The following is a 19,477-nucleotide window of genomic DNA, read 5'->3' on the forward strand; positions in this document are numbered from 1 at the left end:
CCAGGGGATGGGCTAGTCCCTGTTTACAACCATATGTTGGTTTGTCAATTCCATATTATAGTCAGTAGGATCTTGTCTTTGTGCTCTATTCTTTTTAATGCACAGTGACAGTGCACTTGCTGGTTCTGATGAGACCTGATGAGCAGGTAAGAGAGCACATTGTGAGTTTTTGCTGTAAGAAGATAACCAGGCAAGCAGAGACCAGCCCTGCCCCATGCAAGTGATGCCACTTACAGAGGTGGGGCTGGTCTCTGCTCTCCCTGCTTGCCTCGTTCTCTCCTTAAAATGCTGGGTTACAGGCATCTAAATGTGGGTTTACAATTTACATTTTTAATACATAAAGAATATGATTGACTTGTCTATCAAAGTACATTCTGGTAAAGCTACAAAAAAGTTCTAGGAACTGAAAAGTTTAGAACTTTTGTTGGGTTCAACCAATTTAATATTAAAATTAAAATGGATATATGGTAGCTTGTTTCTGTTTTGATTTGTACTATAATTTTGTTCATAGGAAACATTGATTAATTTCCATGTAGAGATACCATTCGTGATGCCTACTGAAAAGTTGTGTGCTGGGACTTGACTATAAGGAGTGCAAAGGAATGAATCATTAACCCAATGGTAAAGAAGGACCATGCCACATAAAAGCAGTCAGTGTTGTAAATTGGACATAGAAGGCTGGGGCACTACTACAGATTTTGTACTTGTGACCAAAAGCTTTTAATTACGTTTCCTATCACATACACTTGGCTTTTCCAATAAAAAAGACTTCCAAACATATAGAGATTGATTGCAAGGATCTTTGGCTCATCTCATAAAACTAACATGCTTCAGGTGAAGGTGTAAGTTACAAAATTCATTTTTAGTTGGACTATTATTTTCTGGTTACCTGTACCAGAACTGTAACTTTAATCTTGTAAAACTCACTATGACCTGTACAACACTGTGATACAAATGGAGCATGTCATGTTTTCCCCAGGTCTTCATGGGAATGGTTTTCATCCCTATATGTATAGAGGAGACAGTCTTCAAATTACAGACTATTATCACTCATTGTCTTTTTTTCCAAGTGGAACATATCACCTAAACTTCTGAAGTATACAACTTTTTGCAAAGGCGATCTTTCAATCTTCTTGCCTGGTATCAGTGCTTTCTCTAGGCGGTTGTCACTTACCTTATACAACACTGTAGAAACCCCATCAATTCATGCTGTATGCCCACATTATTTCATGATAAAAAATCAATGTTAAAAACATAAACTTTTTTTATTTTAAAGCCTGTTATCTCAAAAAGGCTTAGTTAGTCTGTTGATCTATTCTGCTGTTAGTTGTTTGCATCAAATGTATCAATGTCACAACTTTTATGCATGATTTCAACGTATAAAAGAAATTTGGTCAACTCATTGAATTATAGTGATTTATTGCTGCTAAATTCTTTCTGTTATCAATCCCAGGTATCAGAGAATAATGCCCTGATAGCTGGCACAGATCCAGAGTATATGACAAACACTGATGCACACTGCAGCTCTTATATTACAGCATGACAGTGCTGTGAAATGAGAGCTGTAGTGTGTGAGCAACGCTAGCCACATACACTGCTCTGAATCAATTCCAGGTACTGGCGTATTATTTCCTGACGCCTAGCATTATGTGATATTATACTCAGCTATGCAATGGCCGGCAGTGAGATCTGTGTGACCTGTTTAGACATGAAAGCTAATGCTGACATTCTCTTTGGACATTTTCTTTATTTCCCCAATATGACTCTTCCTGCTTGTGATTGCTCATCTATATGAATGGGAAAAATAAAGGCTCCTTGTGAAGAATTTGTGCTCACGCCTCCCTTTGCTATAGTGGAAATTAGCATATAAAGTTTACAAGCTAATTTTTCAGGGATATTTCAATGCAGATGAGAAATAAAAAAAAATAAAAAACAAGTTTTACTCAGATATGCAGCCACCTCATTATACTGTGTCCAGTTTATCATATAAAATGTGCTGAAAGGTCTTCTAGCTGATCACCATGGAAGGCATGGAAAATCTGCAGAGTGATATTACATGGTGGAAATTGAAATAATATTCATTGTATGTTCAGTAATACAAGGATGGGTCAGTGTGAAATGCTTATATTTATCACCTCTCTGACCATGGCTCATAGATGATTTCCTTAGAACTTTTTTCACCATAGATGATAAGGTTGAGCAGTGCAGCTGTCAGGGACTATCACCCTTTCTTCCATTATGGTACCGTCACACAGTGCAATTTTGATCGCTACGACGGCACGATTTGTGACGTTCGAGCGATATAGGTACGATATCGCAGTGTGTGACGCTCCTGCGATCCGGGACCCCGCTGTGAATCGTACGTCGTAGCACATCGTTTGAAACTTTCTTTCGTCGTCTAGTGTCCCGCTGTGGCGGCATGATCGCATAGTGTAACAAAGGTGTGCACGATATTGTATACGATGTAAAGGGCGGAGGAGTTGGCTACGTAGGAGCGCTGAATTCTCCACCTCCCAAGTGCTGATTGGGCGGTACAATACTGTGCGCTCATTCGACAAAGGACTATTGTTCCCAGCGGATAAAACCGGAGCTCTCGAGCGCGCTATTCATTTCTCTCTGTAGCACGTGCTGTAAACAGAACTCCTAAATTCGCTGGATTTCCTGGACTTTTCTTCTACTACTAGACTTTTACCGCAAAAGGTATGTATAACGCTTCAGCGTAGCATATGTTGCGCTTCAACGTGGATAAACGCTGTAGCGTGGTCGATTGTTCCTTTATGGAGAGTAGGGTAGGCCTGAGAACCTCAGGTACACAGCTGTAGCGTGGCCCAATTAATTCTTTTACAGATCGAGATGGTTGACTGCTCCATTTAATACCAGTAGTAAAATATATAGTTATTAGATCAATGGTCAGAACATTGTTTTGTAAGCACGTGTATTTATTGTACGTTTGATTTCTTTTTAGGAACTATGCTCACTTCCGATGAGAGTTCTGTTGTTGCTGCTGCCCTGGTGTTTCAGGCAGCACGTCTCCAAGAGGAGAGACGTCCTAAACGAAAACGTCGCATGTGGTCCCGGAGCTGGCTGCAGAAAAGATCCTCATTGTCACACATGGGTCTCATAAGAGAGTTACGTGACAATAACCCTCATGATTTCAGAAACTACCTTCGGATGTCGGAGGAATCCTTCAAAATAATACTGTCTGCTGTTATGCCACTCATACAAAGGTGTGATACGCCGATGCGTGCAGCCGTGCCCGTGGATGAAAGGTTGGCGGTGACGCTGCGGTTCCTGGCAACAGGAAGGTCTCTTCAGGATTTGCAGTTTTCCGCTGCTGTTTCCAGACCTTTCCTGAGCGTTGTGATTCCGGAGACATGCGAGGCCATTGTGCGCAGCTTAAGGCATTATATGGAGGTACTACTATATTTTATTGGCTGCTGTGTTATGTCGATATATTATACTAGCTATTTAACCCGTTCTACGCCCAGTTTACGCGCATTTCTATTGGTATATGTTCTACATCCTATCATGTGCTGCTCCCATCCTGCGTCCCCATTCAGACATGTGCTGCTGTGATCCTGCGCCTCCATTCTGACATGTGCTGCTACCATTTTGCGGCTCCATTCTGATATGTGCTGCTCCAACCCTGCGACACCCTTCTTTTATTTGATGCTCCCAACCTAATGTTATTGATTATATAATTTAGATATATATATATATATTGTTTAGCACCCCCTCTGAGTCACCAAAGCCATCTGATAAAATGGCTGCCTGCATACTCAGGGTTGTTGACTTTGTAATACTAATCCATACTGCGCCTCAATCACTGTAGGATGTCCACATGAGAGTGTATGTGCATAATATATTTGACCTAATTTGTACATGTTTCCTTCTCATCTTGCAGTTTCCCAAGACGGCGGATGAGTGGAAGAGGATTGCTTCCGATTTTGATGAGCTGTGGCAGTTTCCAAACTGCGGTGGTGCATTAGATGGAAAGCATGTGCGCATCACGCAACCAGCCAACTCTGGATCCTTCTTTTTCAACTACAAAGGATATTTCAGTGTGATCCTCATGGCCCTTGTCAATGCGAACTATGAGTTTGTCGATGTAGATGTTGGCATGAATGGTCGAGTCTCCGACGGTGGTGTTTTTGAACACACTTCATTTGGGGAAAGCTTGAGGAACAATGAACTGCTGTTGCCACTAAATGAAGACACAAAAGCAAACCTAAATTTTGTCTTCATCGCTGATGAAGCTTTCCCTCTTCATCCACATTTGCTGAAGCCATTTGCACAGAGAACACTCACACCGGAGCGCAGAATCTTTAATTACCGGTTGTCGAGGGCCCGTCGTGTGGTTGAAAATGCCTTTGGGATTATGGCAAATCGGTTTAGAGTGTTCCACACAGCTATCAACTTGAAGCTGCCGTCTATAGACTTTGTGGTTTTGGCATGCTGTGTGCTCCATAATTTCCTGAGACGTCATGATACGAGCTCCTATTCTCCTCCTTCGTTTATTGATGCAGTGGACGCAAGAACCGGAGATATTGTGCCCGGGGAATGGCGTACACAACCTGATAATTTTACAGCTCTTCAAGCACTTGGATCTGGCAGACAGGCAGACGATGCAAGGGACTGTCGCGAAAAATACTGTCAGTACTTTAATGGTTCTGGAGCTGTACCCTGGCAGGATCGCGCCGTATAAAAAAAAATTTTTTTTTGCTTTGCTGTCATATAAACCTCTGTAACTTAAAGTAAATGTGATGCCTATTAAATGGTGCTGTTAACCCTTATAGCTTGGTAAACATTAAAGAAAGAATGTGAAGATTTTTGGTTTTTTTGGTAACAATTTCTTGGTTTAAAATTATTTAACAACTAAATATAACATAACCAAAAAAAAAAAAATTATCTCCTTCCACGGCCCAAGAGGTGTCGCAGCGTCACGCCCTGCTGCTCTACTTGAGCCTGGAGGAGCGCTGCTGTCTGCTGCAGGAGCGCTGCTGTCCGCTCCAGGCGCAATTGTCTCGCCAGGAGCTCTCTTACGGTGGCCGGTTCTGTGGATAGAAGAGGTTGGAGAACCAACGTTGAATCCGCTGAAAATACATCTCGACCTCTGTGGCAGGACCAAATTTTGTGTGTTGTAAATTTCTATTTGGTCTGGCACCACAGGGCGATGTTAATTTTATTAAATTTTACAGTTTTAGTTGTCTATTGTGACATCCAGCAGAAAACCACTCGTATTATGTTGATACTTACGGAGAAGGGACGCCGGTTCCTCATTGCCAGAACCAGAGGTGCTAATTTCCCATCCCAGCGATCTGGACACTGCAGCAGCACCGAAAAGGAAATAATAACAGATCTGGTTAACTATGGAACACGCCGTTGGGAAGCGCTCGCTGTTTTGGTCACTTACGTATGTTAGCTTCTGGGGAGAATGCCGCCGACCCGGGGGAGGAAGAGGAGTGTCAGAAGGGAGGTGTTGAGGGTGGTGTAGGGGTGCGAGGCCGTCTGCTGTCTGGTGGAGGCGTGGTAGGCCGCTGGGTCATTACTGCGTCTGTAATGTATTCAAATATTACCGCTACCCTCTTATGTCCCTTATACAGTTGAAAAACTGTAATCAATGATTGTTAACTTACGTGACGTCCCGGGCTCTGGGCTCCCGCTGGTGGTGGATGCTGTGGTGCTTCTGGCAATGGCAGGTACCTGTTGCCGCCGCTGTCTCTCTACACATAAAGTTAACAAACGCAATCTTTAAATACACATGTAGAGTGCTGCAGATCAAAGCTAACAATATACTGAAACATAAAATTTATATAACACTTCACAGGGGTGCGAGGGTGCATGGTCGCAACAGATGGTGGAGGCGTGTTAGGCCGCTGGGTCATTACTGCGTCTGTAATGTCTTCAAATATTTCAGCTACCCTGTTATGTCCCGTGTGATGTTAAAAAAAATGCAATCAATGATTGTGAACTTACGTGATGTCCCGGACTGTGGGCTCCCACTGGTGTCTGAAGATGTGGTACTGGTGGCAATGGTGGGTCTCACTTGCCGCCGCCGCTGTCTCTCTACACCTAAAAGAATCACAATGTTTACACTCAAATGTTGAGTGCTGCAGATCAAAGCTTACAATATACTGAAACATAACATAGAGATCACACTTTACAGGGGTGCGATACTCTGACATGTCTGTGGGCTCTGGTGTTCAATGGTCTTCCTGTGTTTGGAAAACGTATCATTTCATCAGTAGGCCACCCTCCTCCGATAATATTTTTGGTCAATTGAGAAACTAAAAATTACGGACATCTTAATAATTTCAAGATGGTGGTTGAGATTAGGGAACCCGACAAGTTTTCTCACGGACAACGCATATTCTGCTTGGAAAATAACTAAATTTTTAAAAAACGGGGCATGTGTTTTAATGCATTTGAGGTGAAGTTGGCAACCATGAGCGCAAGCCTCCCTCACAAACCCCCCCCCCTCCTGACAGCGTGCATCTCCCAATCCCCCCATACTAGTACTTGCCTCGCCTTGCCTCCGCACGCAACTCAGCAAACATTTGTGGCGTTTTATAGCGGAGGTCAGCCCATTTTTTACGCAGCTGAAGCTGACTGCGGCAGACGCCAAACCTCCTCTCCATCATTCTGGTAATGTGGCCAAGCACTTCCCGCTTGTGGATGTGTGGGTGGGCAGGGCGGCTCTCCTGACCCTCATAATCCAGGGCATCCATCTGACTAATAAAAAAAGGAGCTCTGGCTGCCCCAGCGGAGCAGAACGCATTCTCGCCGCCATTTTAGATGGAATGACTCTGAACAGCAACGCCCACAGGAGGAGCTTGACTACGCCGTCCTGCCGCCAGATCGGCTTCGCAATAGCGTTGCAGTTTATGGACAGCGTCACATTTGTGACGCATGAGCGGTACGGAATGAACGCACATAGTAAAAGCCGTTCGAAGGATGGTTATATAACGCCGGAGCGTCACGTAATGTACGCTCGTGGTCTATGACGGCGTGATGACGTTACAGCGTTCCGGCGTGCCTGCGCTAGCTTGTTTTGGATCCCTGACATCCTGATAATGGCTGCCAGTCGCCGTGATCCTCCTATGGGCATCCCAGAGCTCAAGTTCCTTATTGGAACAATGGATCGGATGCAGTATGAAACAACAGGGCTGGTGCTGCACCGCAACCAGCACAAGGACGAAGTTGTCCGTGTGGTGTCTGAGGGCCTCAGGAAGCGGTTTGGGATAACTCGCAGTAAGGCCCAGATTGTGAAAAAATGGGGCGATCTGAAGTCCAAAAGCCCAGAGCGCCTGCAGGAGCTTAGAGTGCTATGTTGCAGCGGTATTGGACTCCTGGTTTCTCTCTCGTTAGTGACATACTTGAATAAGGTCAAAATATAATAGCCACATGGTTTGCATATTTGATCAAAATATGTGCAAAAAATCATGTTAATGTTTAGAAAAAAATGCTGATTAGCTTTCTGCTATGCACCATGGTTTCCTTCTCTCTTTTCTGCCTATTTATAGGACTTCTCTATATACCACTTACAGCTGGCACAACCCTACACCCTTGCAAGAAGGTCGGTTTGGGTTAAATTTTTGAGCACAAATATTTATTTGAAGCTATAGATTCCTGTATTAACTAAAATGCCGTATGATATTTCTGCAGATATATACTTCTTAGTGCAATTATCATGAAATGTTTTTTTCAATATGTACATAAAGTAATATTATGGCGGGTGGCTCTAATGGTATACAATACTGAAAGATGTCTTTTGCCTGCTGACTAGTTTCACTATGAATTACAATGATTTTGAAAATGGCAAATACTGAGAGTTTCAGGAAGGGCAGAGAAAAACAGACAAATAGAAAAGTAGAACCCATATCAAAAGGAATTCGGTACAGGATATAAGCTTTGTTGATACATGAAAGCTAGTGAATAGAGCAATACCGTAGATACACACAGATGTCACAACCAGCCTATATTACAGGGAGGGACACTCCAACAAGAGATGAATTTAACCCCTTAGTGACCGAGCCAATTTTTACAATTCTGACCACTGTCACTTTATGAGGTTATAACTCTGGAATTCTTTAACGGATCCCGCTGATTCAGAGAATATTTTTTCGTGACATATTGTACTTCATGTTAGTGGTAACATTTCATCGATATTACTTGCGATCATTTATGAAAAAATGGAAATATGGCGAAAATTTTTAAAATTTTGCAATTTTCAAAATTTGTATTTTCGTGCCCTTAAATCAGAGAGATATGTCACAAAAAAATAGTTAATAAATAACATTTCCCACATGTCTACTTTACATCAGCACAATTTTGGAAACAATTTATTTTTTTGTTAGGGAGTTATAAGGGTTAAAAGTTAACGAGCAATTTCTCATTTTTACAACACCATTTTTTTTAGGGACCACATCACATTTGAAGTCATTTTGAGGGGTCTATATGATGGAAAATAACGAAGTGTGACACCACTCTAAACTGCACCCCTCAAGGTGCTCAAAACCACATTCAAGAAGTTTATTAACCCTTTATGTGCTTCACAGGAACTGAAACAATATGGAAGGAAAAAATGAACATTTAACTTTTTTTTTGCAAAGTGTAAAAACAGAAATTTAACCATAAATTTTGCTGTGCAATTTCTCCTGAATACGCCGATACCCCATATGTGGGGGTAAACCACTGTTTGGGCGCACCGCAGAGCTTGGAAGAGAAGGAGCGCCATTTGACTTTTTCAATGCAGAATTGGCTGGAATTGAGATCGGACGCCATGTCACGTTTAGACCCCCAAGTGCTTCACAGAAGTTTATAACGTAGAGCCATGAAGATAAAAAAAAATCACATTTTTTTTACACAAAAATGATCTTTTTTGCCCCCAAATTTTTATTTTCACATGGGTAACAGGAGAAATTAGATGACAAGAGTTGTTGTGCAATTTGTCCTGAGGACGTCGATACCCCATATGTGGGGGTAAACCACTGTTTGGGCGCACCGCAGAACTTGGAAGAGTGCCGTTTGACTTTTTCAATGCAGAATTACTGTAGCTGGAATTGAGATCGGATGCCATGTCGCGTTTGGAGAGCCCCTGATGTGCCTAAACAGTGGAAACCCCCCCCACAAGTGACATCATTTTGGAAACTAGACCCATTAAGGAACTTATCTATCCTCAAAAGTGATTTTTTAGCCTGCAATTTTTTATTTTCACAAGGGTAACAGGAGACATTGGACCCCAAAATTAGTTGAACAGTTTGTCCTGAGTATGCTGATACCCCATATTTAGGGGGGCACTTTTTGGGCACACATCGGGGCTCGGAAGGGAAGGAGCGCCGCTTGGAATGCAGACTTTGATGAGATGGTCTGCGGGCGTCATGTTGCATTTGCAGAGCTCCTGATGTGCCTAAACAGTAGAAACTCCCCACAAGTGACCCCATTTTGGAAACTAGACCCCCCAAAGAGCTTATCTAGATGTGTGGTGAGCACTATGAACCCCCAGCTGCTTCACAAAAGTTTATAATGTAGAGCCATGAAAATAAAAAAATCATATTTTTTCTACAAAAATGATCTTTTCAAAAAAATAATTTTTAGCCCCCAAGTTTTTATTTTCACAAGGGTAACAGGAGAAATTGGACCCCAAAAGTTGTTGTCCAATTAATCCCGAATACACTGATGCCCCATATGTGGGGGTAAACCACTGTTTGGGCACACGGCAGAGCTCAGAAGGGATGGAGCACCATTTGACTTTTTGAGCACAAAATTGGCTGTCGCGTTTGTAGACCCCCTGATGTACCTAAACAGTGGAAACCCCCAATTCTCACTCCAACCCTAACCCCAACACACCCCTAACCTTAATCCCAACCCAATCCATAATCCTAATCACAACCCTAATGATAATCACAACCCTAACCCCAAAACAACCCTAATCCCAAGCCTAACCATAACCCCAATCAAAACCCTAAATCCAACACACCCCTAATCCTAATCTCAACCCTAACCTCAAACCTAACCCTAATCCCAATACACCCCTAACCCTAATCCCAACCCTAACCTTAACCCTAATCCCAAACCTAACCCTAATCCCAAACGTAACCCTAATGCCAACCCTAACCATAATACCAACCCTAATCAAACCCCTAACCCTAATCCCAACTCTAACCCTAACTTTTACTGCAACCCTAGCCCTAACTTTAGCCCCAACACTATCCCTAGCCCTAACCCTAGCCCTAACCCTAGCCATAACTTTAGCCCCAACCCTAACCCTAGCCCTAACCCTAACTTTAGCCCCAACCCTAACCCTAGCCCTAACCCTAGCACTGAATCTAACCCTAGCCCCAACCCTAACCCTAACCTTAGTCCCAACCCTAACCCTAACCCTAACCCTAGCTTTAGCCCCATTCCTCTAGCTGCTGGCCGGCAGATCATGGCGTGCGCACTGCGCATGCGCCTGCCATTTTCTTACTGGATGAAGAAGCTGGCGGCCAGGAGGGCATGCAGGAGGACCCAGGGACACCGGTAAGTATAACAGGATCCCCGAATCCCCCTATGTGCGATCACATCAGAGGACAGAGAATGACAAATCACTTTTTTTTTTGCGGCCGCCGGTAAACAGTTAATTACCGGCGATCGCAAAACAGGGGTCATTAAAAACCGACCCCGATCATGTTCTTTGGGGTCTCGGCTACCCCCGGCAGCCAAGACCCCAAAGATCGTCCGGGTGCTGGCCAGTGGGCGCACTGCGCATGAGCCCGTCATTTTTTGGCCGGAACAAGATGGCAGCGCCCATCGGGAGCCACGAGGAGCACTGGGGGAGACAGGTGAGTATCGGAATGCGATCGGGGACCTCATTACTCCATTTCTCTGTCTTCTGATGTGCGATCACATCGGAGGACAGAGAAATGAAATGGGAAATCTCATTTTTGGGGTTTTTTTTGCGACCGCCGGTAAACGGTTAATTACCGGCGATCGCAACCCGGGGTCGGTAAAAAACCCCGAATCATGTTCTCTGGGGTCTCGGCTACCCCCGGAAACTAAGACCCCAGAGAAATTCCGACTTTAGGGGGCGCTATTCACTTTTTCCCCAGCGCCGTTAATTAACAGCGCAGTGGTTTAAGTAGCCTTAACTGCCACCGTTAAAAGGCGTAAACATGGTTTAAACTGTAAACTGAAAATGAATGAAGGCTATACGATTGCAGATTGAAACGTATGGCAATTTTTACTAACTAAAGGTAACACATACAGTATATGTTATTAGAGTTGAGCGACCTTGACCTTTCGCGAAACCCGACTATCTCAAAAGTCGAGTCGAGTGGAATCGGCCGATTATCGCGAAAAGTCGGGGATCGACCGAAACACGAAACCCAATGCAAGTCAATGGGGGAGCATAGTCGGCAGTGAGTAGAGGCCAGGAAAACATGTACAGAGCCCATTGTATTGGCAAAACCATCCATTCTTGCTACTGAAGCTTGTCAATCGTAATTTAGCTTATAATAATTGTAAGGCATTTGAAATTGGGGGTCATTTGGCTAAAGTTGTGGGGGTAGGGCTGGTTCAAGCAATTAGTGGGCCAAGGACATCTGGACCACGTCACGGCAGTGGAGCAGGGAGAGGTAAGTATTTCAACTTTGCAAGTGCTGTGATCCTGAGCAAGCAGGGGGGCCCACTCGTTGGCATTAGCACTGGCACAGGGCCCCTCAAAGTACAGCGGTGTGTTTGCACGGCTGGGGCGCCTCCCACCGGCAGCAACACTTTTGCGTACTATGAGAGGCCCTGTGCCAGTGACGTCGCCAACGAGTATTCCTCCCCCCACCTGATGAAGGAACCTGCACCTTCATCTGCACCTTCCTCTTTGTCCCCGTGTAATGTGGTATGGTATGCGGGAAGGGGGACCTGACTTTCAGCAGGGTCACAATCTTGCAGTGTAGCGTGCACGGGGAATGTTGCGTTATGGGTCAATGTACCAGCAGACTCATCTATCACTGGCTGGGCAATGGGCAGGATGAGGGGGAAACAGATATGGGCCCAAACAATAAAGTGGGCTAAATGCAGTTCAAAATTGGTAACAGGACTAACCAGGGGGCATTGCTTTGTTCAGTGGAGGACAACTGGAATGAGAGGCTGACACAGAGAGTAGGCCCAAATCAGTAAGTATTCTAAATGCAGTTCAAAATTGGCAACAGTAGTAAACCGGTGGCACAGCTTTGTTCACTGTAGAACAGCAAGGAGCGGCAGACACAGATAGAAGGCCCCAACCCAACTAGTAGGCCTAATGCAGTGTTGTTTTCAACAACTACTAAACGAGAGTCAGAAGATCGAAGCAATGGAGAGGAAACCTGGGGAACACCTTGGAGTGGAACACACCGTCTCTACACCCCATACCCAATTTGTAGGCCTAATGCAGTGTAGTTTTCAACAACTACTAAACAAGAGTCGGAAGATCGAAGCAATGGAGAGGAAACCTGGGGAACACCTTGGAGTGGAACACACCGTCTCTACACCCCATACCCAATTTGTAGGCCTAATGCAGTGTAGTTTTCAACAACTACTAAACGAGAGTCGGAAGATCGAAGCAATGGAGAGGAAACCTGGGGAACACCTTGGAGCGGCAGACACCGTTAGTAGGCCGTACTGAAGTAGTAGCCCCAATGCAGTTTTCAAATTCCTAGAGGCTGAAAACAAGACTATTGACGCTCAGCTTTTTTCAAAGGAGGACAACTGTATTGAGTGGCGCAGACAGACACAGGTAGTAGGCCTTAAACCAAAAATGTGGCTCAATGCAGTTTAAAAAAGGTTACAGGGGTACACAGGCAGCATTGGTCTGGTCAGTGGAGGACAATTTCAATTATGGACCGCAGACAGACTTTGTACGCCTACTATTAAAAAAAGGATGCTCTATGCAATTAAAAATAGGTTCCAGGGGTCCACGGGCAGCAGTGGTGTGGTCAGTGGAGGAGTATTGGAAGGAGGGACCGCAGACAGGCGTAGTAGGCCTAACATAACAAAATTAGTCTGTAGGCACTTTAAAATTGGTTCCAGGGGTACACGGGCAGCAGTGGTGTGGTCAGCGGAGGACAATTTGAATTAGGGACTGCAGACAGACTTTGTAGGCTGTCCCCTGTGGACCATGCATCCAACACATTAACCCAGTGCGCCGTAATGGACACGTAACTTTTTGTGGACATGCCTACTGGTCCATGTGTCTCTTGTCAGGTGCACCTTTCTACAGTTTGATTGCCTGAGTGCCACAACAATGCAGACTTTTTCATGCCGGTGGAGGGCTGGGATGGCTTTTCTTGCAAAAGAAGTGTCGACTGGGTAGCTTGAACCGTGGTACAGCGTAGTTCATCTGGGCTTTATAAATATAAAACAAAGAAAAAAAGTAGGCTCCATGAACTTTCAGCTGGGTTCCAGGGGTACACGGCCAGCATTGGTCTGGTCAGTGGAGAACTATTGGAAGGAGGGACCGCAGACAGGCTTAGAAGGCCTTACATAATAAAATTGGGCTGTAGGCACTTTATAATTGGTTCCAGGGGTACACGGGCAGCAGTGGTCTGGTCAGTGGAGGCCTAGTGGAAGGAGGGACCGCAGACAGGCTTCGAAGGCCTAACATAATAAAATATGGCTGTAGGCACTTTAAAATTGGTTCCAGGGGTACACGGGCAGCAGTAGACAGGTCAGTGGAGGCCTAGTGGAAGGAGGGACCGCAGACAGGCGTAGTAGGCCTAACATAATAAAATTGGGCTGTAGGCACTTTATAATTGGTTCCAGGGGTACATGGGCAGCAGTGGTCTGGTCAGTGGAGGCCTAGTAGAAGGAGGGACCGCAGACAGGCTTCGAAGGCCTAACATAATAAAATATGGCTGTAGGCACTTTAAAATTGGTTCCAGGGGTACACGGGCAGCAGTAGACAGGTCATTGGAGGCCTACTGGAAGGAGGGACCGCAGACAGGCGTAGTAGGCCTAACATAATAAAATTGGGCTGTAGGCACTTTATAATTGGCTCCAGGGGTACACGGGCAGCAGTGGTCTGGTCAGTGGAGGCCTAGTGGGAGGAGGGACCGCAGACAGGCTTCGAAGGCCTAACATAATAAAATATGGCTGTAGGCACTTTAAAATTGGTTCCAGGGGTACACGGGCAGCAGTAGACAGGTCAGTGGAGGCCTAGTGGAAGGAGGGACCGCAGACAGGCGTAGTAGGCCTAACATAATAAAATTGGGCTGTAGGCACTTTATAATTGGTTCCAGGGGTACACGGGCAGCCCCCGAGGCCAATCATCTGTGCCTTTATAGCCTTTTTACTAGGCACTGCTCCTAATAGCCAGATTCCTACTCCACACTGATGAGGGGCAAAAACCCCGAAACAGCTGTCTGTGGATGGATACCATGCTTGGCATAGGTGGCTTTCCTTCATAGGATGCTGCCCTTCCCGTGGTTGTTCGTTCCCGGGGAAAGGCCTGGCTATTCACTGCTTGCGTCTAGAAACACGTGATGGTGTCTCCGCAGCTTCTTTACATGCATCTGCATATTTCCCATAAGGGATGGGGGCAGTGTTCTGGAATCACTGCGTTGAGAAACACGTGATGGTGTCTCCGTGGTGTTGGATGTTTTGGTCTCCCCGAGGCCAATCATCTGTGCCTTTATAGCCTTTTTACTAGGCACTGCTCCTAATAGCCAGATTCCTACTCCACACTGATGAGGGGCAAAAACCCCGAAACAGCTGTCTGTGGATGGATACCATGCTTGGCATAGGTGGCTTTCCTTCATAGGATGCTGCCCTTCCCGTGGTTGTTCCTTCCCGGGGAAAGGCATGGCTATTCACTGCTTGCGTTGAGAAACAAGTGATGGTGTCTCCGTGGTGTTGGATGTTTTGGTCTCCCCGAGGCCAATCATCTGTGCCTTTATAGTGGAAGGAGGGACCGCAGACAGACGTAGTAGGCCTAACATAATAAAATTGGGCTGTAGGCTCTTTATAATTGGTTCCAGGGGTACACGGGCAGCAGTGGTCTGGTCAGTGGAGGCCTAGTGGAAGGAGGGACCGCAGACAGGCTTCGAAGGCCTAACATAATAAAATATGGCTGTAGGCACTTTAAAATTGGTTCCATGGGTACACGGGCAGCAGTAGACAGGTCAGTGGAGGCCTAGTGGAAGGAGGGACCACAGACAGGCGTAGTAGGCCTAACATAATAAAATTGGGCTGTAGGCACTTTATAATTGGTTCCAGGGGTACACGGGCAGTAGTGGTCTGGTCAGTGGTGGCCTAGTGGAAGGATGGACCGCAGACAGGCTTCGAAGGCCTAACATAATTAAATATGGCTGTAGGCACTTTAAAATTGGTTCCAGGGGTACACGGGCAGCAGTAGACAGGTCAGTGGAGGCCTAGTGGAAGGAGGGACCGCAGACAGGCGTAGTAGGCCTAACATAATAAAATTGGGCTGTAGGCACTTTATAATTGGTTCCAGGGGTACACGGGCAGCCCCCGAGGCCAATCATCTGTGCCTTTATAGCCTTTTTACTAGGCACTGCTCCTAATAGCCAGATTCCTACTCCACACTGATGAGGGGCAAAAACCCCGAAACAGCTGTCTGTGGATGGATACCATGCTTGGCATAGGTGGCTTTCCTTCATAGGATGCTGCCCTTCCCGTGGTTGTTCGTTCCCGGGGAAAGGCCTGGCTATTCACTGCTTGCGTCTAGAAACACGTGATGGTGTCTCCGCAGCTTCTTTACATGCATCTGCATATTTCCCATAAGGGATGGGGGCAGTGTTCTGGAATCACTGCGTTGAGAAACACGTGATGGTGTCTCCGTGGTGTTGGATGTTTTGGTCTCCCCGAGGCCAATCATCTGTGCCTTTATAGCCTTTTTACTAGGCACTGCTCCTAATAGCCAGATTCCTACTCCACACTGATGAGGGGCAAAACCCCCGAAACAGCTGTCTGTGGATGGATACCATGCTTGGCATAGGTGGCTTTCCTTCATAGGATGCTGCCCTTCCCGTGGTTGTTCCTTCCCGGGGAAAGGCATGGCTATTCACTGCTTGCGTTGAGAAACACGTGATGGTGTCTCCGTGGTGTTGGATGTTTTGGTCTCCCCGAGGCCAATCATCTGTGCCTTTATAGTGGAAGGAGGGACCGCAGACAGACGTAGTAGGCCTAACATAATAAAATTGGGCTGTAGGCACTTTATAATTGGTTCCAGGGGTACACGGGCAGCAGTGGTCTGGTCAGTGGAGGCCTAGTGGAAGGAGGGACCGCAGACAGGCTTCGAAGGCCTAACATAATAAAATATGGCTGTAGGCACTTTAAAATTGGTTCCAGGGGTACACGGGCAGCAGTAGACAGGTCAGTGGAGGCCTAGTGGAAGGAGGGACCGCAGACAGGCGTAGTAGGCCTAACATAATAAAATTGGGCTGTAGGCACTTTATAATTGGTTCCAGGGGTACATGGGCAGCAGTGGTCTGGTCAGTGGAGGCCTAGTAGAAGGAGGGACCGCAGACAGGCTTCGAAGGCCTAACATAATAAAATATGGCTGTAGGCACTTTAAAATTGGTTCCAGGGGTACACGGGCAGCAGTAGACAGGTCATTGGAGGCCTACTGGAAGGAGGGACCGCAGACAGGCGTAGTAGGCCTAACATAATAAAATTGGGCTGTAGGCACTTTATAATTGGCTCCAGGGGTACACGGGCAGCAGTGGTCTGGTCAGTGGAGGCCTAGTGGGAGGAGGGACCGCAGACAGGCTTCGAAGGCCTAACATAATAAAATATGGCTGTAGGCACTTTAAAATTGGTTCCAGGGGTACACGGGCAGCAGTAGACAGGTCAGTGGAGGCCTAGTGGAAGGAGGGACCGCAGACAGGCGTAGTAGGCCTAACATAATAAAATTGGGCTGTAGGCACTTTATAATTGGTTCCAGGGGTACACGGGCAGCCCCCGAGGCCAATCATCTGTGCCTTTATAGCCTTTTTACTAGGCACTGCTCCTAATAGCCAGATTCCTACTCCACACTGATGAGGGGCAAAAACCCCGAAACAGCTGTCTGTGGATGGATACCATGCTTGGCATAGGTGGCTTTCCTTCATAGGATGCTGCCCTTCCCGTGGTTGTTCGTTCCCGGGGAAAGGCCTGGCTATTCACTGCTTGCGTCTAGAAACACGTGATGGTGTCTCCGCAGCTTCTTTACATGCATCTGCATATTTCCCATAAGGGATGGGGGCAGTGTTCTGGAATCACTGCGTTGAGAAACACGTGATGGTGTCTCCGTGGTGTTGGATGTTTTGGTCTCCCCGAGGCCAATCATCTGTGCCTTTATAGCCTTTTTACTAGGCACTGCTCCTAATAGCCAGATTCCTACTCCACACTGATGAGGGGCAAAAACCCCGAAACAGCTGTCTGTGGATGGATACCATGCTTGGCATAGGTGGCTTTCCTTCATAGGATGCTGCCCTTCCCGTGGTTGTTCCTTCCCGGGGAAAGGCATGGCTATTCACTGCTTGCGTTGAGAAACAAGTGATGGTGTCTCCGTGGTGTTGGATGTTTTGGTCTCCCCGAGGCCAATCATCTGTGCCTTTATAGTGGAAGGAGGGACCGCAGACAGACGTAGTAGGCCTAACATAATAAAATTGGGCTGTAGGCTCTTTATAATTGGTTCCAGGGGTACACGGGCAGCAGTGGTCTGGTCAGTGGAGGCCTAGTGGAAGGAGGGACCGCAGACAGGCTTCGAAGGCCTAACATAATAAAATATGGCTGTAGGCACTTTAAAATTGGTTCCATGGGTACACGGGCAGCAGTAGACAGGTCAGTGGAGGCCTAGTGGAAGGAGGGACCACAGACAGGCGTAGTAGGCCTAACATAATAAAATTGGGCTGTAGGCACTTTATAATTGGTTCCAGGGGTACACGGGCAGTAGTGGTCTGGTCAGTGGTGGCCTAGTGGAAGGATGGACCGCAGACAGGCTTCGAAGGCCTAACATAATTAAATATGGCTGTAGGCACTTTAAAATTGGTTCCAGGGGTACACGGGCAGCAGTAGACAGGTCAGTGGAGGCCTAGTGGAAGGAGGGACAGCAGACAGGCGTAGTAGGCCTAACATAATAAAATTGGGCTGTAGGCACTTTATAATTGGTTCCAGGGGTACACGGGCAGCCCCCGAGGCCAATCATCTGTGCCTTTATAGCCTTTTTACTAGGCACTGCTCCTAATAGCCAGATTCCTACTCCACACTGATGAGGGGCAAAAACCCCGAAACAGCTGTCTGTGGATGGATACCATGCTTGGCATAGGTGGCTTTCCTTCATAGGATGCTGCCCTTCCCGTGGTTGTTCGTTCCCGGGGAAAGGCCTGGCTATTCACTGCTTGCGTCTAGAAACACGTGATGGTGTCTCCGCAGCTTCTTTACATGCATCTGCATATTTCCCATAAGGGATGGGGGCAGTGTTCTGGAATCACTGCGTTGAGAAACACGTGATGGTGTCTCCGTGGTGTTGGATGTTTTGGTCTCCCCGAGGCCAATCATCTGTGCCTTTATAGCCTTTTTACTAGGCACTGCTCCTAATAGCCAGATTCCTACTCCACACTGATGAGGGGCAAAAACCCCGAAACAGCTGTCTGTGGATGGATACCATGCTTGGCATAGGTGGCTTTCCTTCATAGGATGCTGCCCTTCCCGTGGTTGTTCCTTCCCGGGGAAAGGCATGGCTATTCACTGCTTGCGTTGAGAAACACGTGATGGTGTCTCCGTGGTGTTGGATGTTTTGGTCTCCCCGAGGCCAATCATCTGTGCCTTTATAGTGGAAGGAGGGACCGCAGACAGACGTAGTAGGCCTAACATAATAAAATTGGGCTGTAGGCACTTTATAATTGGTTCCAGGGGTACACGGGCAGCAGTGGTCTGGTCAGTGGAGGCCTAGTGGAAGGAGGGACCGCAGACAGGCTTCGAAGGCCTAACATAATAAAATATGGCTGTAGGCACTTTAAAATTGGTTCCATGGGTACACGGGCAGCAGTAGACAGGTCAGTGGAGGCCTAGTGGAAGGAGGGACCACAGACAGGCGTAGTAGGCCTAACATAATAAAATTGGGCTGTAGGCACTTTATAATTGGTTCCAGGGGTACACGGGCAGTAGTGGTCTGGTCAGTGGTGGCCTAGTGGAAGGATGGACCGCAGACAGGCTTCGAAGGCCTAACATAATTAAATATGGCTGTAGGCACTTTAAAATTGGTTCCAGGGGTACACGGGCAGCAGTAGACAGGTCAGTGGAGGCCTAGTGGAAGGAGGGACCGCAGACAGGTGTAGTAGGCCTAACATAATAAAATTGGGCTGTAGGCACTTTATAATTGGTTCCAGGGGTACACGGGCAGCAGTGCTCTGGTCAGTGGAGGCCTAGTGGAAGGAGGGACCGCAGACAGGCTTCGAAGGCCTAACATAATAAAATATGGCTGTAGGCACTTTAAAATTGGTTCCAGGGGTACACGGGCAGC

At 46.5% G+C, this 19,477-nt stretch overlaps 1 protein-coding gene and 1 long non-coding RNA gene across 2 annotated transcripts; one reads left to right on the forward strand and one right to left on the reverse strand.

Moving 5' to 3' along the window:
- The first annotated feature begins 3,288 nt into the window (after positions 1 to 3,288).
- Positions 3,289 to 4,734, forward strand: LOC138667613 (uncharacterized). The gene is made up of 2 exons (XM_069755748.1): positions 3,289 to 3,414; positions 3,905 to 4,734. The coding sequence occupies exons 1-2, from the start codon at positions 3,409 to 3,411 to the stop codon at positions 4,703 to 4,705; spliced, it is 807 nt and encodes a 268-aa protein (XP_069611849.1). The 5' UTR covers positions 3,289 to 3,408; the 3' UTR covers positions 4,706 to 4,734.
- A 740-nt stretch (positions 4,735 to 5,474) lies between these two features.
- LOC138667614 (uncharacterized) lies at positions 5,475 to 6,073 on the reverse strand. The gene is made up of 3 exons (XR_011318857.1): positions 5,977 to 6,073; positions 5,637 to 5,723; positions 5,475 to 5,554 (listed from the first exon to the last, which is right to left on the reverse strand). It is a non-coding gene; the product is annotated as an uncharacterized lncRNA (long non-coding RNA).
- Between the last annotated feature and the right edge of the window lie 13,404 nt (positions 6,074 to 19,477).

This window comes from Ranitomeya imitator, chromosome 2, assembly GCF_032444005.1.
Source record: "Ranitomeya imitator isolate aRanImi1 chromosome 2, aRanImi1.pri, whole genome shotgun sequence".
Lineage (NCBI taxonomy): Eukaryota > Metazoa > Chordata > Amphibia > Anura > Dendrobatidae > Ranitomeya > Ranitomeya imitator.